The sequence below is a fragment of the Xenopus laevis genome, chromosome 6L (assembly GCF_017654675.1).
Source record: "Xenopus laevis strain J_2021 chromosome 6L, Xenopus_laevis_v10.1, whole genome shotgun sequence".
Lineage (NCBI taxonomy): Eukaryota > Metazoa > Chordata > Amphibia > Anura > Pipidae > Xenopus > Xenopus laevis.
This window is the reverse complement of record NC_054381.1, coordinates 46953781-46980100: the sequence shown is the minus strand read 5'-3', so window position 1 is coordinate 46980100 and position 26320 is coordinate 46953781. Positions and strand designations below refer to the sequence as shown.

Below are 26320 nucleotides of genomic sequence, written 5' to 3'. Positions count from 1 at the left end.
AGAGGGAGAAAGAAGAAAAAAGCATTAATGACAAATTTCCACAGTAATTTGAGGTAATAGGGTAGATTTAAAATAAATTGTTATAATTCTAATTGAAATATGAATTCATGTTTTGTTATATGTTTATTTTGCAACTTTCCAAGTTTTTTTTTTTTTTTTTCTGGCACTACCCTGTCTAGTCTCTGCTTTGTTCTATTTCTATTTCCCTTAATCTTCTTAATTATAGAGGCATCACCATAGCCAGACATACATGGCTCTAAAAATGAAACAAGCAAGTGAAAAAGAAATCCTCTTAATGTGTGTAAAGGCTTTACAGAGCATGACATCAAAAATATGTGGCATATTAATCTTATGGTTAGCCCTGCTGCCTTGTAGTTCTTGGATCCTGAATTCTCACTGTGCAATACGTTTTTGTCTTTGTGGTTTTCATCCGAGTTTCTTCCCACATGAAGTCAAGTCTTTTTAATGCACATGTAGATTGACTGGCTTTTGATAAAGCTGACCCTAGTTAATGTGATAGGAAACATTGGGATTGTAAGCTCACTAGGTCAGACTGATACAGGTATGGGACCTGTTATCCAGAATCTGGGGTTTCCCAGATAAGGGATGTTTCCATATTAAAACTGCTAAGTCTGCTAAAAAATCAATTAAACATTACAGGGAGTCCTGGAGTTACATACACCCAACTTACATACAACTCATAAAACCACCTGCCCAAATTCCCTCTGGCATGTGTTGTCTACTGCAGAGCACAGGTAAAAATAAATACTATCTTAAGACAAACATCTGTCTTGTTGCATTTAATAAACAATGTATATGTTTCAACTTATATACAAATTCAACTTAAGGACAAACCTACAGACCCTATCTCGTACGTAACCCAGGGACTGCCTGCAGTCTGGTTTTGCCTCCTGTAAGGATTAATTTGAGCTTTCTCAAAAACAGGTTTCCAGATAATGGATCCTATACCTGTATAATTATTATTATTCATTTAGTGATTTAGATATGTGTAGATATAGACACCAACAGAATGCATTATATTCCCAAATGCTTATAAAAAGTGACTATAATATTTTAAAAATTCATAAAATGGGTCTTTCTCCATCAGGGCCGGAACTAGGGGTAGGCAGAGTAGGCACGTGCCTAGGGCGCAAAGCTGAGGGGGCGCCGGGCACGTACCTGCTCTGTCGCCTACCCCGTGTCCGGTCCCGCCTCTCCCCTACTGGCACTGGTGTCTTCTGTGTAAATGCGCTTCTGCACATGCGCACACACATTTCGCGCATGCGCGCTGGAGCGAAGTTTTGCCCATGCGCAGTCGAGCGCGCACTGAACCGGCACCGTGGCCTGCCAGGCTGCCTAGGGCGCCTGGCCGGGTTGGCCCGGTTCTGTTCTCCATCATTATCTAATCTACTAACCAATACACGTTCACAATTTTTTCATGCATAAAACAAAGGCCTTTTTTCATGATAGTATCTCTGTAAAGATACTTCATCTACAACATAACAGTATTCATAAAAACTGATACAACAATTCCATAGCAATTTAATCTCAATAAAATAAAATGAAGCGGAATAAAAATCTTCTTCATACTATACAGACAAATTGACTTATAAATAGAATTTTCTCTGAAAAGGTAGAGCAAGCTAATTATACTGTGACTGGCAGAATCCCAATATGTTGTCTATGCCTGTGACATAACTGAGAGTGGTACTGAACCAGTGATCCCTGCCATGGTAATCCTACTTAATTTTATATTTTCCATTTATAGAAACACACACTCAAACCTTCATTTCATATGAAGTAAAGCTGGCTAGCTCATAGTAAATGGGGACTTAAAAGAGATTAAAATGCTTATCCCTGATATCTATGTACTTAGTAAATTTATCAGCCTTTTAAATGGAGGAGATAGGAACAGAAAAGACTTCCATTAACTTAATGCTTAAATCATTACAGGTTAAACCTATAAATAGTTAAAATTATATTTAGCTCTTTTCAGAAGCTGACTTGATTACTATTATGGTTTTATACATCCTGCTGAAATTAATGGTGATGTATTGTAGATAATTATTTGGACAATGAACAACTTTGATGAGCATGGCTAACCTTAAAAAAAAATGATTATTATTGCTCTGCAATTCTGACTACATGTACTAATAAAACAAGGTTTCAGTAAGCAGCTTAATTCCAGGCAAGACATTTCAGTGTAAAAATAAAACTGGGCAGATGAAAAGACAATTTTTTTTTTATAATATAGATAGTAGCCAAAAATGTAATGTATAAAGGCTAGAGTGAGCAGATGTCTAACGTAATAGACCGAACACTACTTCCTCCTCTGCATCTCTCTAACCTCTTAGTCAGTCCACATGGGACATAGCTGTTCAGTTAGTTTACTTTTGATCATAAGCATGCAAGTCTGCATTGAAAAGCACTGATTGTTGATGTCACAACAGCACGCACGGCCTGTGACATCACCGCGTGCGAAGCGTGATATCAGCGGGCCGGCGCACAACGTCGGCCCGTGTTTAGGTCTGATACCTAGGGCGGTTATGTAATAAAAGGCAAATAAAAGTTTGCCCAGGTGCAGTAACCTATAGCAGCCAATCAGCAGGTAGCATTTACTGGTCACCTGTTTAAATGCAAACATCTTATTGGTTGCTATTGGTTACTGCTCCTGGGCAAACTTAGAGCCTTATATTACATATGGGGGTAAGTGGCTTTTCTAAACATTGCCCCAAAATATTAATAGCCAGCTGTTTAAATGAAATTCCAGTTCGAAAAATAATATATAGTCAATAACACTTTAACTAAACTGTATTTTAGTCTTTCTTTGAAAAATGGTATTTCCCTCACATGTAATGTAATATCCACTGACATTTCTAAGAATCTTTCCCGTGACTGAGGGCATAGAGCCATTGACACAGATTAACCTTAGATTTAAAACTGGAAATTACCCAGTCATTACTTGCTTTATTTATCTAATGCTATCTGAATGTCTCTCCTTTTCTAGTTACATTAAACATCTACAAAGTCACTGACGTTTAAACAACTGCAGAAAATATGTTATTTGGCAAGAAATCCATATACAATGTGTGGAGCATATTTGTCCTTTTACTTAGTGCTGTATAGGAGCTGCATAGATGCATTTTAATTGCTGCTTTCCTATTATGTTCCCCCCTATATCTGTATGTGTCTGGCTAGGTTGTGTGTTTTTATATATATATATATATATCTTATATATGCTCAATTAAACTACAATATTCTGGTGATTGCCCCCTTGTGGCTTTCATAATACCCATTCATCATTTTGATCATTATTAGTCAGTTAATGAAATGGACTGGAATGTTAAAGGGATTCTGCCATGATTTTTATGGCATCGTTTTTATCACTAAATTACACTGTGTACATTGCAAGTAATTCATACTACCATTTAAAATGTTATTCTTGAACTAATAAGTGAGAGTTTTACTATTAGGGCTCTTACAGACGAGCGTTTTTACCTGCGCTCCGTTTTTCTGCGTTCAGCCGCAGGGATAGACGCATTACATTTTTTCCAATGGAGCTGTACTCACACAGGCGCGTGTAGGCGCCGAACGCAGGTTGAGACGCAACATGCTGCATTTTTCCTGCATTCGGCGCCTACACGCGCCTGTGTGAGTACAGCCCCATTGTAAAAAATGTAATGCGTCTATCCCTGCGCTCCCCTGCGGCTGAACACAGAAAAACGGAACGCAGGGGAGCGCAGGTAAAAACGCTCGTCTGTAAGAGCCCTTAAGTTAAGTGCTCTTTTCATATGCATTTTTAGCAATGCGGGTATCAATTAGCTGTTATTTGGTTATTTTCATATTGTTTTGTTGTTAGGTTGCTGTGGGGGAAGGGAAGGGGAGGTGATATCACTCAAACTTGCAGTGAAGCAGTAAAGAGTGACTGAAGTTCATCAGAGCACAAGTAACACGACTAAGGGCCTAGGCAGGTTTCAATCTCAGTATTAATGCCTTTGTATTAATCTAATCTCAATTATCTGGGGCTTCACTGTGGACCCGACGGGCCTCCCCTTCATGCCACATAATATATATGGATACGTTCTTATCTCTCTCCTATGCTCACCTTCAACTTTCTTAATGCAAAAGTATATAGAATCACATATTGTTAAACAAACGGCATAATTCTTTTATTTGCTTATGTTCTTATATTTTCATGTTATTTTTCTTGTTACTCATACACACGACACAGAACTGTATCTTTGTATATGTATTGATATACTGCAATAATGATACATAATACAGAAGAACAAACATGTACAATTACATGCTGGATGTGATATGAAGATGTGCAAATGGAAAATAAAGAATTTATAAAAAAAAAAAAAACATGGCTAAGGGCACCTGGGAAACTAAGAAATGTCTAGCTCCATGCGGAATTTCAAAATTCAATATAAAAAAATCTGTTATTTAGCTTGAGTTATTGCAGCTGTCCAGTTTGCAATTTCACCAATCTGGTTGCTAGGGTCCAAATTTCCTTAGCAACCATACATTGATTTAAATAAGAGACTGCAATATGAATAGGAGAGGGCCTGAATAGAAAGTTGAGTAACAAAAAGTAGCAATATCAATAAATGTGTAGCCTTAAAGAGAAAATATTTTTTTTTATATGGGATCAGTGACCCCCATTTGAAAGATGGAAAAAGTCAGAAGAAGAAGTCAAATCATTCAAAAAATATAAAAAAATAAACAATAAAGGCCAATTGAAAAATTAATTAGAATTAGCCAATCTATAATATACTAAGGGGGTTATTTACTAAACTCTGAATGCAAAAATCACGAAAAATTCAGATTTGATAAAAAAAAATCACAAATTTTTCGGAATTTATTAAACCCAGAGGATGGAAAAGTCAGAATCTCAGACCTGTCGAGGTTGCATATAAGTGAATGGGAGAAGTCCCAATGATTTTTTGATGTGTGCTGGGTTTCGGGCAATACCCCAAAGTTTTCAGAGTTTTCTGGTGAAATTACGAAAAAATCGTGAAAACCGTAGGAAACATTTTCGGAATTTTTCAGGAAAATGTAATAATAAATAAGCGTAAAAAACCCGAGCGGATTTGATCAGAGTTTGTAGCAGAAAATATTGAGATAAATTCAGACTTTGATAAATAACCCCCTAAAAGTTAGCTTTAAGGTGAACTACCCTTTTGGAACATATATATAGTAATGTTGGTGTCTCAGAAATCTTGTGATGAGGTGATAAATTATTGGATGCATACAGAAAATGTATTTTTAATATAAAGATGTGCTGAAATAGCAATTGGGAGGTTGTAAACAAATGTCACACAATTAATTTTACTTATAAGTAGATTAACAACAACCAAAAGTTTGCAAAGGGTTCTGTTGTATAATTTGCTACACCGTTATGCATGACCACCAATGAGATGCTGCACCTTAAGTGGGGCTTGAACAGTTTCCATAATTACTCAGTATACTTTCATTTTATCAAAATCCATCCCTGAAACATGTGGACCAGGTAATGGAAAATCATCCCTCTGCATTAGAAATTCTGAATAGCACTGTGAGCAGTCATTTTAGAACAGATAATGTAGTGTTCCTTATTAATTACTTTTTATCTATCCTTGATGCACCTGTGTTCATTAGTCTAATAAATGGGCTTGTAGCGAAAATATATTATGACTTGTTTTGTAATTTCTTGCACTTAACAATGCAGAAGATAGCAATTTAAGGCACCCTAGCTGAATATTTGCAGTAATTGGGCACGAAGAACAAAGTATTTAATCATCCTCTCCCTATCTATTAAACCCCTGTTATAATGATCTACTCCCTCTTTCTAAGCCTAGACAGAGGTTATAATCTCTCTTTAAACAAACACTGCAGATTCTGAGGCAGGAAATTGCGATAACATCAAAATCATGATCATTAGTCCATGTTGCGAAAGTCAAGCATTAAGATTAGACAGAAAACACTCAGTACTAGCCCTATGCACTGTGACAACAGGTTAATATTACACCTTTAAAACATTTGAAACATTTCTTTTCTATATGAAAAAAGTCAATATCATAGAATGTAAAATATCACTAATATATTATTATTTTCTGTTTGTTCTACTGTTGGGAAGTTCAAAGCCTCTATTTAATGATCAGACTAAAATAATGTAACGTTATATAATTTCTAAATCAAAATAAATACATGTATTATGTGAAGGTATTTGTGAATGGTTACTGGACATACATAGTTTAATGAACTTTATATGACACATATCATGTTTATATTATTCATAAATTCACATTTTTAAAATCTTTTTTAGGCATAAATCTGGTTTTAAGCAAAATACAAAAAAAAAAGAAATGCAAAATGAGCAATTCTATCTCCCACTAGACTCTAAGAAGACCATGGCAGGAATTTTGATTCATACTTTATATTCAGTTCTTACATTATTGAGCTTTAATTTGTTCTTCTCTCTTCTTTGTAGGTGACCGGAGATGTGATAAAGGACAGCCCGACTTCGTCTTTTTGCTGCATCAAAATGTGACCCTGCCTTTCCTCTGCCTTTGAGTTTTTCTGTATAACAAAAGTAACAAGCAATTAAATACTACCACATACAACTTTAACCTTTTTCAAACTGATCTTCTATGACCCACAATAAAATATAATAAAATATAATGATAGATTTCAATACTTGCAGTATAGAATTAAAGATCAAATGATCAGTATTGAGCATGAGAAGAAAAGACAACAGTCCTTAAAAATGTATCAACTACAGCGGTTTCTTAGGATCCTAATTTTAACTGCAGATACTGAAGAATTATTATCAAAATGAAACATATTTGAATCACTGTAATATGAATAGTTACATCAGATTTCATACTTTGAAGTTAAAAAGGGAAAATCCATGTAAAAACCTAATGATGTATTACTGGCTGGATGAGTTAATAAATGGTCTGTACCTGTGAAAATGAGCCGTTTGCTGTACCTGTTCCTGTGCGTTCAACTGTTTTCCTTTTTTTTCTATAGGTGCATAAGAATACAGGCTGGTGGTGTTGGCATGGTTAACAATCTACACCCTAATCTTGCAAATGAAAATTGTCCTTTTTGAACTTTTTTAATAACCATTTAAATCTTTTTATAAACATAAGCCCTTATTAATGGTTTGGTTTAAACCAATGCTTAAACTTGTCAATACATTGTGCCCATGTTCCACCTTTGTTTGCTGCCTCTACAAACATCCGAACTCCTTGCTTTCACCATTGGTTTTGCTTTAGAATAGACTCTCAAAGACAAGGGTCCTGTTGATTGCTTAGGTGCATTATGGTAGCAAGTGTCAGTATACTTTAAAATAGTATTTTACACATTCTGCTTGTTTTTATTATTGTTATTTTTCGTCTGCCACAGTGTCTACATTTTCCTGTGTTCTGCCTGTATTCAATAGGTTTCGTACATGATCTTTAGATATCAAGATGATACTCACCAACATCAACAATACTATTAATGAAATAATAATCAAAGCATTAAACAAGACCAAGCCCAACTCTGGCCTTATGTGGAGTGAGGAATCTTTAGTCCAATCAAATACACTTATATACAGTACATATAACACAACTATAGTCTGTCTCTTCAATAATTTCCCAAGTCCTAATTTTATGCACCACTTTCCATGTTTTCATGGGCAACAGTTGGGCATACAATAGATATGTTAATTACATTAACTGAATTTATTGCAATAACCTAATATATTGCTAGCTAAATAGATCTGTTTTTCAATACTACTTTCCAAAATTTCCATAATGTCGTCTCTTTTTAATTTTTGTTGCCCTCATTATAAATGTTGGGACTGCTGATTCACTCATATATTTGCATGGATATATTTCTTTAAAATTAAGCAAATTAAGCCAAAAATCTACTTGTGTCATTTAGTAAATGCCTTTTATAGAAAATTAAGAGCAACTTAAGAGCAATTTACATTTTTAAATATTTAAAGATTTACAGATTTTTTTATTGATTATTTTAGACTTTAAAGCATTCCAACTCACAGTAATAAACAGATCTCTGTTGGTTATCATTATACCATTTTGACAAAATACATTGATGCTCAAAATACTTTTTTAAGAGGGGTAGTTGACCTTAACATTATCTTTTAGTATAATGTAGGCAATGGTATTATTAGATGATTTGGAAGCAGTGTTTTTTTTATTGTTGCAGTTTTTGAAAATGTAAAATAATTTTTTGTCTGTCTTAGAATTTTAACTGCTTTCTGTTTGCTAGGAATTAATAACCTTAACAACCAGACAGATGTTTAGAAGTCAGAACTAGTGATGGGTGAATCTGACCCATTTCGCTACACCAAAAAATCTGCAAAACTGAGAAAAGTCGCAAAAATGAATTGCAGTCTATGGGCAATAATTTTTTTTGATACACAACAAACTGTGCAACAAATTTTTTCGTGCACAACAATTTTTTCACCCATTAAAGTATATGGGTCGTCATTTTCAAGGCTAAACTTTTAGAAAAATTTTGCTCATCACTAGGCAGAGCAGAAAAGAGATATGAGAAGATCTAAACCGAAGCACTATAATATACTATACTACTCTATTTACTAGACTATAAGCTACAACAACAAACCTGGACATTAAGGGGCACATTTACTTAGGGTCGAATATCGAGGGTTAATAAACCCTCAATATTCGACTGTCGAAGTTAAATCCTTTGACTTCGAATATCGAAGTCGAAGGATTTACCGCAATTCGTTCGATTGACCGATCAAAGGATACATCGATCGAACGGTTTTCCATCGATCAGAACTTTGTTAGAAAGCCTATGGGGACCTTTGATGTTCGGTAGGTTTTAGTTGGCGAAGTAGGGGGTCGAAGTTTTTTTTAAAGAGACTGTACTTCGACTATCGAATGGTCGAATAGTCGAACGATTTTTAGTTCGAATGGTCGAAGTAGCCAATTCGATGGTCGAAGTAGCCAAAAAAACACTTCGAAATTCAACGTTTTTTGCATTCGAATCATTCACTCGAGCTAAGTAAATGTGCCCCTGGGAGTCCCAGTAATTATATACACATTATAAAAAATAAGTTTCTTCTGCAGTTTACTGCTGTAATTCCTGTAGAATCTATGACAGCAAATATGCCTGCCCCCCTCTGCTGATGGCTCCCTTTGGACTGCATAATATATCGTCCAAAAAGTTACCAAAATGTGAGATTAAAGTTTGTCATAGAAAAAAACTCTTTCTATGAATTCCTATGGCATTTTAGGAGTCCCATATGAAGAGAAAGTGGGCGAGTTTTTCTGTGGTGAGCTTTAATCTCACATTTTGATAAATATGCCCTAAGTGCATTTCACTCAACAGTATCTTCTATTTTTCAACTTTGTTTTTCTAACTTTCCTTTGGTCCTGTGACCATGGAGTTTTGTTATTGCAGGAAGAAATGAAAAATGCAAAGGATACAAGAAAATATGCGACAGAGCATGAGCTGAGAAGGCAATATGATATATGACAAAAGTAATGTTGTGTTTTTGGAGTTGACTGACACTTACACATTTGTTCTATAAATGTTTAAGAGGTGAGAATTGTCATGTTGTAAAAAAATTTAATAGCATGCCAAATATATAGAAGATTTAAAAAAATGTTACTGTCAGCCAAAAAAAGTCTTGAAAAGAGCAAATGTTGGTTCTGACAGGAAGATACATCACTCAAAACATAATAAGAATGCAAGGTAGAACTTCATTGCAACTTGATAGCATATTGAATTATAATAAGGAATGCACTTTGCGATTGCATAGACCTCTATACCCCTTGGGCAAGGGCACACAGCAGATTTTTTGTAATCCTCTTAGTTAAACCAATGCAATCAGATTTCCTTGAATTCATTTCGCATGCTCAAACCGACTGATACCAGCATGAGTTAGCAGCAAGAGTTAGCAGCATGGTTGAGCTCTTTGCAGTGGGAAAACAACCCAGCCATATGGATCAGAGCTTACTTCTGAATTGTGTAGAACTATTAGTTCTTTGATGTTACTAGACTAACTACAGCTGAGACCTAGAGACCCACTATACTGCACCCCAGTTACTGAACATTTTATAGATAGGTGGTCAGATCATGTCTTAGGGCAATCTCCTGAGTTTATGGATAGGCTATATCATTATATATCATGTGAGCAGGAGTAGTGAGATTATTAACAGTATTAGTAGCCATTACTAAGTGCATATCTTATTAAAGGAATTGTACAGTGTAAAAATAAAAACTGGGTAAATAGATAGTCTGTGCAAAATAAAACATGTTTCTAATATAGTTAGTTAGCCAAAAATGTAATGTATAAAGACTGGAGTGATTTGATGTATAACCAGTCAGTCTATACACTACTTCCTGCTTTTCAGCGCTCTTGGTTTACACTGACTGGCTACCAGGCAGTAACCAATCAGAGACTTGAGGGGGGGCCACATGGGTCATATCTGTTGCTTTTGAATCTGAGCTGAATGCTGAGGATCAATTACAAACTCACTGAACAGAAATGTACCATGTGGCCCCCCTTCAAGTCGCTGACTAACTCAGAGTTATAGAGCTGAAAAGCAGGAAGTTGGATTCTGGCTGTTTTATTAGACATCTGTTCACTCCAGCCTTTATATATTACATATTTGGCTAACTAACTATATTAGAAACATTTTTTATTTTGCACAGCCTATCTATTTACACAGTTTTTATTTTCACACTGAACTATTCCTTTAAGGCACTTGCAGCATCTATGGAAAGATTTGTCAAAGTGTGGAATTAGAACACAGCACAGAAAAACACACTCACATTCTATTAATTCCTATAGGATTTTTAGAAGTGTATTTATCAAATGGTGGACTTTCACACATTGATACGCTTCTAAAAAAACCCATAGGAATGGGGCTGATTAAATATTGAGTCCGTGTTTTGTCACCATTCGTGAAAATGAGAAAGAAATACGGACATGAAAAATACACATGAGTATTTTAAGAAACCACCAATAGTCAGCATTTATTAATGGAAAAACTGAGAAAAGTTGCCAAAAAACGGCAAATAAAAGCTAGTGAGGTTCAATAGACGTCAATAGGAATTGTCTCTAACAAATTTTTTTATTTGTTTTCCCAGTTCATTAATACATTGAGTTTTTTAGCCTCATTAAAATTAATGGAACATTGGGATTCTCGCTAGTGTGTGACTTTTTTAGGAGGAAAAACGCACACAGGAATATTTTTTGCAATTTTTCTTAAATAAGCTAGCATTCAAGGATAGAAGTTTGGTGAGGTCTGTCATGTTTTTCTTACAATGCTCGTGGTATTTTTTCCTCAACCTCAAAAATGAGTAAAAAGGCTTCAAATGAATAGTATGGGGGTGAGTTTTTCTGTGCTGAGCTCTAATTTCACACTTTGATAGCTCTGCCCCATATTTCTTTTTGCTTGTCAATGCCTTTATCAATTTAAATAAACACTGATAGCTGCAGTATACAAAATATATCACTGACATTAAATAGCTTGTGTATCAGATTCAGAATATCACATTCTGCTGTGATTCCTAAAGCAGTATCTACTGCATTCAAGTGTTTTGAGAAACCAAGGTTTCCCAGTTGCACTTTTATGGTGACCTTGTTACCCATTATGCTTTTAAATTCACTGACATAGAACTTTTGCTCAGTATTGTGTTAATATGTGTTTAATATAATTAAAATGTGAATACAGTATATCAGTATATAAGCATTTCTGTTTCAGTACCATTAATGGTAGATATATACAAAATATTATTGAGACACACTAAATTCTATTTTATTTGGGACTTAATTGTCCTGTTTTATTTTCATTTGTTGACCTTTGCATCCTGCATTGTAAACAAAAATTACTACAAACCTTCTTTTTTATCTTCTTTTTCAATCTTCACTTTCATGTCAGTGATGTCCTTAAATGAAGCCAAAAACAGGACCACATCTCCTTTTTCATTTTTTATGGGAACGATATCCAGTAGGCACCAGAAAGAAGTACCTAAAAGTGCAAAGCATGATATCAGCACATGGTAACATCAAGAAAAGTACAAATCCAAATTCTAAGAGCTGCAACTAATGCCATTTCAACCAAATCTTATTGGAGAGGTTAATAGTCGAGAAACCGCAGCTGTTCGGCATATGCAAATCTTTTCGTTTCATCGGCTGGAGCTTAGCATGGCTTTTTTTTCCCTTTTGGAGTAAAGCATTGATTTAAATGCAAAATGTATCTAGTAGGATCATTAGCATGCCTCAATGAAAGTTCTTGTATTTTCTAGATCAAAATTTTCTTTTGAACTTCCTATTGATCATAACTCTTCTTATTTCTATAGAATATTTCCCAGTGAGTTGCACAGGACATCTGAGGATTGCTATTTACAGTGGAACATCTCCTTCTACTTTAATTATCAGCAATACCATTTTCTATTCGATCATGCAAGATATTTCCTGTATATTCATTTATGAATATGAAGAGCTACAACAAGCTTGACTACAATTTTAAGTTACCTCTTTTAAAATGCTTAAGTATATATCTAGTATCTAAAACCTTTGCTGCAATAAGTAAATTCAGAAAGATAACAAGCTTTCAGATTTAAGCTCCCATCTACTTTACGAAAGCAGCTTAATCTGTATAGCAATCTCTTTGAGTTAAATGAAAACATGCCTATGCTATTTGTATACAGAATGAAAACCTACATTGTATTGATGTAGTAAAGTCGTGCTAAAATAAAATAAGGTTGGGAAGCTCTAATTAGATGTGTTATATCTACCGGAGCTGCATTGTGCTAAATAACCAAGAATGTTTTGCACACAAAAATGCATAAAGCATTTATCACTTAGGCAGCAATTCACTGTAATAGAGTGATCGTAATCTTTAGCAGCACATTTTATATCATGACAATATTTTGAATAGCTCAATTATCATCCAGCTAGAGAAGTTATCCAACAGACTGGAAAGATATTTGAAATAGAGATTTTCTATGAAATTGGTTAAATGAAATTCTTACTCTATTGAATTTATTACACACATTCAGAAAAGACTTAAGTCCAAAATGTTCAAACAACGCTGCTACAGCAGAATTATATGCTGCATATTCGGCATACACTTACATTTTATCCCCATTTATAACAAAATTGTGATATAAATATTCATTCAATATTATCCCAAAAGGAAATCATTCTATCTTAAGCTATCACCCTCTAATGAAGGAATCTTCATTAGATGTAATTAGAAGAAGATGGCTCAGATTCCTTTTGGGATAATGGCAGCTTAGCAAATGACTGCAGAGATAAATGAGATACCCTGAAATATAACTTTGGGATAACGTTGGCTACAGTACATCTGTATATTGTTTTCTAGCAGGCAGGGATCTAATATTCTTTGTCATCTCACTTTCTAGACAAGAGTCTATATGACTGCAGGAAACAATAAAGGACAATATCAAATGCAGATTATGTATTAACATAGTTGACCTTGCTTTTATCTCTACTAGCTGCCAAAATGCTTACAACGTTGGTGGATACAAACAATTCAAGTTTCCAAATCAAGCATAAACATTTTACAAATAATTAACAGTGATTGGCGAATTTCTCCTGTTTCTATTCGGCGAAACAGGAACAAATTTCCCACGAAATTCGCAAAAATTGGTGAAACTCTAAATGAGTGCCTTGTTAAAGTCAATGGACATCTGAATAGTGTTGACGAGCAGCAATTTTGACGCAAGCAACTTTTCGGACGGATGTCCAAAATTTGTTGATGCTGGAGTTTCGCAAATGTATGCTCCAGGCGAATTTATTCGCCCATCACTTATAATCAAAGGTAGTAAAAAATTTTAAGGGCTATGGCACACATGGTGACATTCTCCACCCAGTCACTTCCGTTTCATTTGAAAATGTGATAGCTTTGTGTGCATTTTAATTGCCTCCACAAGTACAGATGCAGCCACTTTGGTTTGTCTGTTTGACACAGAATAACTAAACACAGATATCCCATTTATCTCATTTAACACAGAAAACTGTGACACAACATCCCATCTAATTAAAGCATTCACCATTGTGAACAATGGTGCTTTGGTATGCTAATGAAAAGGTTAAATGCATTAAATGAGTTAAGATAACTTTAGATAACACAGTTTCTTCAATTAACTCTGAGTCATGACGCATTTAACTCACAAATCCAAGTGGCTTCATCTGTAGTAGTTATCAAAGCAGCAAGTGTAATTGTTCTTGTTCTTTTCAATTACGGTTTGTGGTTTTCCTTTAAATGGTCCATATTTTATTTATGCATTGTGCCTTCCAGTCATAGGTACAAATTGTTTGCTTTCCTAGACTACAAATACTGTAGTTGCACCTCAACACTGCATACAGGAGGTCACTTGGACAGGACACGGTCTTCCTTGACCTTGTCCTTTCTTGTGTGTCATAGATGATGTTCAAGGAAGGAGAGCCAGAGGTTGTAAGGTACCCCAGAGAATTATACTTGAAGACTGCCCAGAGAAAGCATTAGGTGCAGAATACATAGGAGCTTGAGTGCTGTTTTTTTTTGTTTTTCAGTCTGTTGCAAGGTGCAGTCTGCATTTGCAGTGGGCAAGGGTGCATATGGTAAGGAGCACATTTTTTACCCTTCAACACTCCACCACTTTTACCCCCTGTCCATAGCAAGTGACCCCTAAAAAGTATTAAAAATGTGTTACCTTATCTTTAATAGATAAGTAAGTATTTTATTTTAGAATTCCTGTATTACACTAAACACCCCTGAGAAAAACATACCTTTCTCCCTGCATTCAGGTTTATTTAGTTTCTCTACTACAGCCAGTTCAACAGCAGCTCTTTTAGTTACTTCCTTGTCTAACATGAAGCTCCACTCACTTTTGCTTTCTCTGCTCTCCTTTTCTCTCCAGTGGAAATCAGGCATGTGCAATAGGCACCTCTTTGCAACCTTCATAGTTGGAGAGAGAAGGAATGCTTAGAAAGAAAAAGGGGCAGAGCTTCACAGTAGACAAGGAAGTAACTAACAAAGTTGTAGTTGAAATGGCTGTAATAGAGAAACAAAATAAATCTGAATGCAGGTAGAAAGGAATTTTATTCTGGGGGCTTTTTAAAATAAAGAAATGTTTGCTTATTCTTTAATCCGCCACATCCTCTTATTTCCCTCTCTCTATCTCAATCGTTAATGTCTCTCTCTATTTATATAGGTATATATTTACTGGAAGGTCTAGAGACTTTAGTTGAATTGCTGCTTTGTACAAATATGGAAAAATGTTTGGGGGAATTCTTAAAACATATTTCATTAATTTTCAGACTGAAAAACTACAAACTCTTTAATCATCACTCTTTTTCATTGCACTCAAACCATGATAAATCTTTCCTCTTGTTCAAAATCTGTGCGCTGTATAGACAAGATTAATAGCTGTAATCCAATTCTCAACTATGTAGATACGATTTTAGATATATGAACTTGATACAAACTGACCAACTCTCTGAAAACCAGCCTCATCAGCAGCTAAATGACAATTTATTTAGTGTTTTATTCATCGGAACCTCCTTAGAGGTTGCTTCTACTTTAGGATTAGTAATTTCATTCATCAAAAAGCAAGATTGTTTTTATATATATTACAGAAATGTAATACAGGGTTGTTTGTCTTTTATATTATATATTTGCACAATTAAGCATGATGCAGACAAGATGTGGCATATCCGACCGTTCGTCTGATATTGCTGCAATAAGGCCACATGCACGAATGGCCAAACTGAACTGATCTTACTTGAGTCCCCCATCTCCTTTCATATTGCCCAGGGGCAGGGTGTAAAACAAAATGGAGAATCTATTATAAATAGAATTCCTCACCACCCTATCACCATGGCCATTGAGATAGTTGACAGGTAGTAATAATTTGCTAGGGACCTTTAGCATTCACTTTGTCCACCTTAAGTAATGAGGATGGTGAGCTATACAAAGAGTCCAAATCCCTCAACATCCATCTGCCATTGAAAGCAGCTACATTTCCCTACCTTATCAATGATAAGTTGGTATTTGTGGAATACAGAATTAAAGTAATTAAAAGTAAAGTAAAACATTGCAACACATATATTTATGGGAAGAGTGCGAGAGCGGAAGTAATAAAGTGTAATGCCTCTAAACAAACAGCTAATTTTCTCCTACAGATTCTCACTTTAGTTCTTAAACATGTTCCTTTTCCTTATATCCCCATCTTCCTGTCATTGCTAGGGTTCATGACCTATTCCAGCACCCACAGGAAAAGAAAGGGCTCAGTATAACCTGATTTCTATGTATTTCAAAATGGTCATCTTGCATGTTTGATATTTTACATGGTATCAGTTTATTTTGAGAACAATTTTATTTTTTTTCTTTAGTTGCCCATTGTATTTTGGGTTGGTCATGAAGACAAAAGAAGAAATGACACCTGCATCCAATAATGGCCTATGGAATACAAAGTCTTGGGTAAAAGGCATACATATATTTTCTTCATACAGAAAAAAATATCTTAAGGTTGTCCATATGCTGGGATGTAAGTAAAACATTTGGAACACCTGTTCCATAGCTGGTTCATCAATAAAATCTGTAAGATGCTTTCTTTGTGTTCTTGACAGAGCTTCATAATTCAAAATAAAAGAAAACATTGATACAGGTTTTAAGAGTGTACATTGGCCTCCTTAGTCCCCCAGCAATACATATTTTTGGGCTGCCCCTGGACCACATATGTGACCCTCCATCCTGCTACTCCCCCATTTTGCATAGTATACATTTGGGGGCACATTTACTTAGCACGAGTGAAGGATTAGAAGGAAAAATACTTTGAATTTCGAAGTATTTTTTTGGCTACTTCGACCATCGAATTGGCTACTTCGACCTTCGACTACAACTTCGAACAAAAAATCGTTCGACTATTTGACCATTCGATAGTCGAAGTACTGTCTCTTTAAAATAAACTTCGACCACCTACTTCGCCACCTAAAACCTACCGAGCACCAATGTTAGCGTATGGGAAAAGTCCCCATAGGCTTTCTAGCCAATTTGTGATCGAAGGAAAATCGTTCGATCAATGGATTAAAATCCTTCGAATCATTCGATTCGAAGGATTTAATCGTTCGATCGAACAAATTTTTAGTATTTCATAGAATGCCCAATTCTAAACAACATTTCAATTGGTCTACATTATTTCTTTGTTATAGCTTTTTTGATGATTTACCTTTTCCTTCCGACTCCAAATGTTCTGTAAGACTACAAAATATGTTGTATTGCTATTTTTTATTACTCATCTTTCTATTGAGGCCCTCTCCTATTCATATTCCAGTCACTTATTTAAATCAGTGAATGGTTGCTATGGTAATTTGAACCCTAGCAACCAGATTGCTGCAATTGCAAACTGGAGATCTACTGCATAAAAAGCGAAATAACTCAAAAATCACAAATAATAAATGAACACCAGTTGCAAATGATCGCAAAATATCACTCTCTACATCTTACTAAACCCTATCTCAAAGGTGAACAGCCCTTTAAGAAGAGAATGTTCGGTGATTATTTATTGATCCAGTTAATATTATTTTTCTCTTGAAATAAAACAGTAGAATGAAAAGGCATTCACCACAATACACTTGAATACAGGGAGTTTCATTTCAAGGCAGAATTTGTGATTGCAACTTTTGATTATATATTCATATATTATATAAATGAATGCTTTACTGGATAACAGCTAAGATAGGATATAAACCTTCATTTAATGGGGACTGTACCTCTTGTTCAACATGAGTGCAAAGAATAGGGCCTGTGCTGAACATAAATTTTGCCTACTGTTTGAAAAAGCATATTTTTTTCTTAAGTTAAGCAGGACAAACAGGGAAATCGAAATGAGTCCGTATTTGGTTATTGCAAGTTAGATATGAGATTATCAGTGCACAAAAAATACCCTTAAATAATGGGTATTATTATCAAAACAGTAGTAGGAAGGGAGGTAATCTAATTATCTACCTTACAAGAACAATGGAGTAGCGTCAATTTCCCTGTTTGTCCAGCTTAACTCAAGAAATAACAATTCTGGATTTCTGGAAATCCTGGAAAATATTGGGAAATGTACTCCGACATTTCGGAAGAACAACACTTCTTGGGAATTTTAATCCTTGGGAAAAGCAACATGAAAGGCCCATGTCTCCTCTAACAGTTCTTAAAATACCCATTAGTTATTGCAGAACACCAACTACAAACACAGCAAGTTGACTTGCATGCGCAACAATTACACGAAATTCGACCCTTAGTAAATGTGCCCCTAAGAAAGAAAAAAAATAAAGCAAAGAATAAAAAATATTGTTTGTGGTATCTTTAGGACCAGCATTGAATTTCCCTTCGTTCTACAAAACATGATCAACAAAACAACTTGGAATAATTTGATAGCGCAGGTATGAGATTTCTTATCAGAAACCTGTTATCCAGATATCTCCTAATGAATTCCATTTGAAGCAAATAAAATCTAATTTTTAAAAACTATTTCCTTTTTTTCTGTAATAATAAAGCAGTACATTGTACACTTCATGGTCCTGCAGAGCACAAGTAGGGCTGATAAAACGAATTACTGGTAAACTGAGAAGTCCCCCGGTAATGAGTTGCTCAAAGGCTACTTTGAGCAACTAAAGGGCTACTGTCCCTTTAAATGATTTTTAGCAGACTTAAGGTCCAAATTACAGAGATATCCCTTATTCCAGATCCAAAGCACTCTGAATAATAGATCAGATACAGGGTACCTGTACCATGCTGCTTATCTAGAAAAACATCTCTTTAAACCATAATAAAATACAATTCTGAGAGTTAAAATTATTTAAATATTAAGTAATAAACCTGATACAACAATTCCATACAGATATGGCTACTGCTGCTGTATCTTTCTTTTAAAGGAGAACTAAAGCTTAACCAAAGAAAATTGGTAGAAATGTTGTACAATATGTTTTGGGCCTTTATACCAACCCAAAGCAACCACAGCCCTTTAGCAGGGAAGATCTGTGCCTCCAAAGTTACCCCAATAGCTCCCCATCTTCTTTTATTCTGATTCACTGAGCATACTGTGCTGCTTTCAGTTACTGAGCTTAGAGGCTGACGCACAAGATTCTCCTGATTTGGAAAGTTTCTGTAGACCTTTAGCCCCTTTTGCTAAATAAATTAAAACTGCTCTATTAGTATGTGTTTTCATACAAATTCATAAATTATGACTATTGTATGTGTGTAATTGACAATGAAACTAGAAGACCCCAAGCTTCATTAGCAACTTAGAAACTGGTCTGGACCAAGTAAAAAAAAGTGAGCAGTCTGGAAGGGAAAAGGAAATCAAAGAAGAATGTAGAATCATTAATTTTGTGGTTCAAGCAAGGCCACCGCACCAATATCATTTTGATTCTGCAAGGTTCCCTCAAGCTATAACTAGGTCTGTATCAGTGAGATGTCATGCGGTGACAAGTCCTCACAAAATATTATGCTCATTATATTACCTTTTTCCTAGTAGTAAGGATGTAGGAGAAATGAGGAAAACATGATTTCTTATTATTTTATTGCTTATTTATATGGTATTAAATCAGAGAACAGAAGCTCTTGCATAACAGGAAAACAAATAGACAGTGTTTTTGGCACAATCAATAAAGATGTAATAATTTCCATTGAAAAACAAATATTTCAAAGACAAAAACCATTTGCACACATGCGCAGGTCTTATTAGATAGAATTCTATTTTGTATACATTGATGTGAATAAACATATATTCTAATAGTTGGTGTTTAGGTGAAGCAAAATATATTATCCAATTGATATTTCCTTCAATGCAGTTACTGCTACTGAAATGCTCAGCCAAGAAAGCAGAGCAGAAACAGCAGAAGGCAAGGGAAGAATAGGAGCAGAGGTCAAGGTGCCACTACCCAAGAGAAAAGAGAAGAAGGTGACGCAATCCAAAGTTTCTGCCAGGTAGTGACTGAAATCTAAAATGCATCTCTCAGACAGACATCAGAGGTGCCCAGACTTTAGAGAGACTTTAGTGGGCTCAAATTTTATTGATGCTGTTCCTTCTAGATCCACTTCTGCAACAACATTATCAGGGTTCTATTGCATGGCAAATGTACTTCTTTTGATTAATGAGAAAATGCAAGAAATCTTTTTTTTTTTAATAAAATTCTGAATGATCCTTTTTTTAAATATATAACACAAATATATACTCTGTGGGAGACGGGCTACCTGTTATTAAAGGAGAAGGAAAGGCTAAAATTAAGTAAGCTTTATTAGAAAGGTCTATTTAAATACACCAGTAAACCCTCAAAGTAATGCTGCTCGGAGTCCTCTGTCAAAAGAAACCACATTTCTTTCCTTCTATTGTGTACACATGGGCTTCTGTATCAGACTTCCTGTTTTCAGCTTAAACCTCCAGGGCACGGCCTTGAGCATGTTCAGTTTGCTCCTCTCCCCCTCCCTCCTCCCATCCCTGCTGTAATCTGAGCCCAGAGCTATGAGCGAGCAGGGAGAGACTGAGGCAGGAAGTGATGTCACACCAAGCCAATATGACAGTTGCTATCCTAAACAAACAGAGAACACTTCAAGAGTTGTTTACTCATGTATGGTAAAACATTCTGCAGAATAAATATAGTGTCATAGCTTGCACTATTGTAGCTAATCTATTGGCAATAAACTGCTTCAGTAGCTTTCCTTCTCCTTTAAGAGCTTTCTGTATATCGGGCTTCAGGATATGAAACTCCACACCTGTACTAATTTTAGATTACAACAATAATGTGACCTTAATCAGGGACATTGTTGTGACCGAAATGTACGACTTCCTTATGGACCTTTAATAAAACTGTGATCATTTAAAAGGATATAAAAAGGATATAAAAGATATATATATATATACTCTGATTTTATGTTCCTTGATTTTAGAAGCCGTGATTTCTAATGGCGGCCCTGCCAATCACATACAACAACCAACCAGCATATGATATTTAGTGGTCACCTATTTAAAGGATATTATCTGATGATTTGCTATGGGTTGTAGCATCTGCAGAAAATGTGCGCCTTTAATAACATATGGGGACAAGACAATTAATTGTCTGTCACTAGAACTCGCATATGTTGTGTACTACATTATAGAATACTGAAAAATGAAACAGTCTTCTGTTTGTAGAGTTATTATGAATTTGTGAGATATACTGTATATATATATATAGAATGACCAGCGATTACTGAGTGATTGGCGGCAAGGGCAAAATATTCAGGACACAGAGCTGCTAATTGTGGGAATTTGTAGAGCAGCAGTGTGCATTGTATTTTGAAACAAAAAAGAGGTTTAATTGCCATTTAAATGAGTTTGCATTTGTTAGAAATGATTCATATTTGTTATTTAGCTGCCCAATGGAAAAAAAGAGTCTTCTGGGGTCTTATTATTTGGAAACAGTTAATTCTGTTGACAACAAATAGTCTCTACTTGTAGTTAATCCATTCTAAACTCTTCTAAATCTGTCTCTACTTAGGTAATCTCTATTTCATCAGGAGTACAACTGTTTTTGGAAAACGTGTTGCAAGCTGACTTCTCTGTGAAGATATACGCAGCTGGATGTGAGCTTTTCTCACATGTTTATTTCCTGCCGCACACTGAAGCAGTTCATTAGCAGGAGTCATTTAATATCCTTCTTGCAAGGCTACCAAAGCATACAAGGGTTTTTTACATACTTTAATATTAATTCTGGGTCAACTGTTATGAATGTAGCTCTTATGGGTCTACTTTAGGAATCATAATAGAAGACTTGTAAATTATTTACCACAAGAAATATATAAAGCAGTAGAGTGATTAAAAAAAGATAAAATAGCAATAAATCAATGTAGATATAAGCAGGCTATAACGTATGGGGCAGTACTGTGGCTGAGGGGATTGCACTGGCAAAGCTGTCTGGTCTGGTTTGAAACATACGTTAAGGGAACTATTTACCAAGATTCAGATTTGCTTTTTCTCGCAAATCATAAAAATTTGAGTTTTTAAAAAATTTCTCTAAAACATCAAGATTTATTAAGTGTAAAAACCACAAAAAACTTCAATACAAAACTTCTTCAAGTAAAAGGAGTTGAGGCCCCATAGAAGTCAATGGGAACTGTGCTGATCCTATTGGACTTTTTTTAGCCATTCAGACTTTTAGAGGTTTTTGAATTCTTTTTTCGCTAGTAATTATCCAAAAAACTAAAATTTTTAGAGATATTGGTATTTTTTCTGCACTTTTTTCAGTTCACACTTTTTAAGTTTAATTGTGGCTTCAAAAAGCTCTAAAGGTGGCCATAGACGTGCAGGTTTACCTGCAATATCAGATGCACAAACGGACGTCCCCATGTCCCGATCTCCCACTAACCTTCAGTTTAAATGAAGTAGTAAAAGAACAGATCAGCTGATGTTCTGCCCCTGAAAGCAATCGTACGAACGTTTATGTCCGACAAAAGCTGGTGAAAGTCTCCCACTGAAAATCGTCAGATCCACAATACATGCAGAGATATTATCAGTGGCCCACAGAAATTTTCTAACCTGTCCGATCGACTGAGTGATCGATCGTCATGGCACGAAAAATGTCAGAACACTACACACACAGTCCTAAAATTGTATCTGTACTTCTATGACCAGCTTAATTCCACTAAAATTCAACCATGTCCCCTTTCTAGCAGGGTAACAACCCACCAAACTGGCAAATACTGCCGCGGTTACTATTCCCTTCCTTCCTTCTCTGCTACTTAACTCGCTTGTCTAATCTTACTTCTCAGCAGCTAAGGTGATTCCACAGAAGCTGCCCTAAAAATAGCTAGTCTGTCTAAAATATGTTGGAGGGTAAGATGTTCATCTGGGCTATTATCTGAGGATTTGGTCCTCAGGTCCTTGGCATCATCAGTTCTCCCTTTCATCAGCCAAAGATGTTTGCACTAACTACTTACTTCTTTTAATGGCAATCCCCTCTTTCTTGATCACCGAGGACTGCTTACCTCTAGAATATGTTATCCTTGTTCTTAAGTGAAATCTAGTGCTTGGAACATACAACAAATATAAATACACAAATCATATTGACCCTTTACAAGTACTCTTCATAAAATGTATTCTGTGCAGCCTTGCAAGAAACATCAACCTGACTAAATCTGTGTCCCGTGGAGGAATTCCTTTATCAACCTATGGACTGTAACTTTAAAAAGAGTACTTAGGATTCTACAAAGTAAATACAGCAATCATATTGGTTAATTTTAATTTTCATCCATTTTTCTACAGTATATTACTCAGAAAAAGATAATTGATGCATATATCTATCTAGGCAGCATGTCATCTATTGCAAAAGCCAATGAAAATTGTGTTTATTTTATCCTCATGGCTAGCAGGTTCAATAAATAACCCTTTATTAAATAATACATTTTATGTAAGGATATACAGTAAATGGATATACCAGCCATGACCTTTCCATTTTTTTTGTTTGCATACCACTAATTAAAATGAAATAATTGCTTTGCACGTTAATAAAAAGAAAGCATCCCTCAGTTGATATTGCATCCCGCTCATAATGATTCATAACATTTACATATCAACAGGCCAATAGAAATAAAAAGACTCTGTCAGACCCTGGAAGATGCACTTACCATTCTTTTTGTAGAACATGATTTCCCCCTTGAATTCGCTCTTTTCCTCTAGTGACATTTCAATTTCAAGTGTTGTCTGTTCATTTGTTTCAGCACCATATAGAAATTTACAGCTGCAACTTTTCTGCATGACTTCCGTTCGGGCAAATCCAGCAAGTTCGCAGAATCCATCTGAACAGTAAACTATTGGGAATCCCTTGGCAACCTGAGCATTTGCAAGGATGAAGTTGCTATCTGTAAAAATGCAAAGTGTAAAAATAAATAACAGGTTAATTTATGTAACATTATGTTATTTTTGTACTATTATTCCCATGATAAAATGTGTTCATGCATCCATGAGAAACAACCATCACTATGTTGCTGGCTAGGCATGAATGATAATCTTATCACTGGTTTAATGGAACATTATGCTCTCTCATGGGAAGTCTTGGAAAGTGCATTGCTTTTTTTCCATCAGGGTATCGATGACAACCAATAGTATTTGCTCCTCACAAAAAAATATTTAAAGGAGAACTGTAGGTGTTTGACAGTAACAAACAAAACAAACAAACAAGTAATATTTAAGGAAATGGGTAGGGATGGGTTTTGAGCTGCAATTTTCCATAATTTTACCCGAACAGGCTTTTGGACAAATAAAAACTTCAGCACCTAAAAGCTGCCAATGTTTTTCTTCATTCCAAAAGTCCTTTTCATGCAGAAAAGCATGAGCAATCTTAAACAGGCCCCTCACTCTATAATTAAATGATCAATCATTCATAATCTGATTACTTTGAATGATGAAAGGCCAGTGATAAAATATAGATTATAATATGATCATTATGTTTGTTTGATGATATATAAGATAATGTAAGTGTTACAGTCATCAGAAAATTATCCTGGTATAAAAATAGAATGAATATGTACTGTATTATAGAGAACTAAATCAATAAAGCTTCCTGCTATGGTTAAGTATAAGGACAAAAGAAGGGATGGGTGTAAGATGCGCCTGGAGATCCTCCCATATTCTTGCCTCCCAGCGCGTCTCTGCTTGTCTGTGGGGGCGCAGGCACCCAGCGCTAACTTCACGTGCTTTGAATTGATGCCAGAGTCACTTCGCTGGCGTTTTGAGCGTCACAACGCTTGCGGCTTGACGCCGATCATCATGACGTCATTAATTGGTACGGATTTTAAACTTTGAAACCAAGTTTCCTTTAAAAAGTCAACTCTTCATTTTGAAAGTGCCCAAGCTGGCTTCTGTTTTCAGATCCTGCTGAAGCGTTTATTCCTGGTTTTTTGACTCCTGCTTGATTTTTTGACTTCGATTCCTGACGCCTGCCTTGACCCTTTTGCCTGATCTTTGACTACGTCTTGCCTAAACCCTTGACGGTACCTCATTTTTGGACTTCTTACTAAATTACACACTACTCCTTGTAGATTCTGCAGCAGTTAGCACGGGGCACCAAAAGGGTGTCGGTAAACACCGGAATCCACAGGGGTGTTCTGTGCATCCAAGTGTACCCAAGGTTTTTAAAGGTTTTTAAAGGTTCCAACTAACTAGTACGTTACAATGGGATCCAGATCATTGACCATACTGTATCTTGATGCAAACTTGGCCCCATAAGGTAAGATTTTACCTCTTTGCACTTCATAAGGAAATATGGACTGTTCAGGTTCATGCTGCCATCTTTTACCTAGAGAAAGTGGCCATGTTGTTTAACCTTAGTTGAAGTCATGTTGGCTTATAGTTCCTAGGGGCCATGTGCCAAAATACTGCATTATAAACACACTGCAAAATTAATCAAAGTTGTATCTCAAAGCCAAACACAAGCACCTCTGCTATTTTGTAGCCTGGCTAAACTACAGAATGTGTGCATTTTATGAGTAAAAAGCTAAATAGCCAAACTCTGCAACTTAGTAATAACACCCATGAGAGCCTTTACAGAGTGTTTGTGGCATGATCTAGAGCTGCAATAAAAGTAAAAAGGACTTTTTTAATAAAACTAAAGTACAAGGAGTAGTGATCAGCAACATATAGTTTAGTGTTATATTTTTGATATAAGGAAACGCTGACATTCTCAGGAAAAAGAGATTCCTGAAAGTACATTTAATGGGACTTCTACAGAAATAAAGCACTGCAGTTTTTCAAATCTGACTAAATCTCTCAGGTATTTTGGGAAAAAAACCGAATTTCAATGACTCACTAAATGAATGTTTCAGTGACATCCATCACACATAATTATCTCATTATTATCAACAATTATAACTTGATGTTTGTAAAACTATAACATTATAACACTCACAAACTAAGACTATTCACTGGTAGTATTGGGCTCAAATATGACCTTTGAGATTTCCTGGCATCTCCCCGAGGCCTGGCACTGGTTCAATGAATAACAGGATCCCAGCAACTGTTTGGAGTGTGGCAACAGAATACATTGCTACAATCTTTAAAACAGACAATAATAAAGATCTCTAATCAGCAAGTGTGGGGGAAGGGGAGATAATATTGTGTCCTGAAATTAAAATAATACAACAGATGTCAACTGAAACCATAGCCCATGGTTGTCACAAATGCTCTGGACACATGTAGGATCTGTACTTGCATTTTCCTGTCATATTACTTGTAGAAATTTTCCACATATCTACCAAATGCAACACACTTCAGTTTAACATTATTGTTTAAATGGCCACCCTTCTTTATC

General features: G+C 35.5%; 1 protein-coding gene across 2 annotated transcripts in view; it reads right to left on the bottom strand.

The window, feature by feature from the left end:
- The window catches only part of LOC108718920 (potassium voltage-gated channel subfamily H member 8), a 169593-nt gene that overhangs the window by 57027 nt on the left and 86246 nt on the right, over nt 1–26320 (bottom strand). For both annotated transcript variants that reach the window (XM_041565998.1, XM_041565999.1), the window contains exons 2-4: nt 23640–23873; nt 11874–12005; nt 6437–6564 (exon numbers count right to left, since the gene is read on the bottom strand). In XM_041565998.1, coding sequence (XP_041421932.1) covers nt 6437–6564; nt 11874–12005; nt 23640–23873 — 494 coding nt within the window. The remainder of the gene's footprint in view (nt 1–6436; nt 6565–11873; nt 12006–23639; nt 23874–26320) is intronic.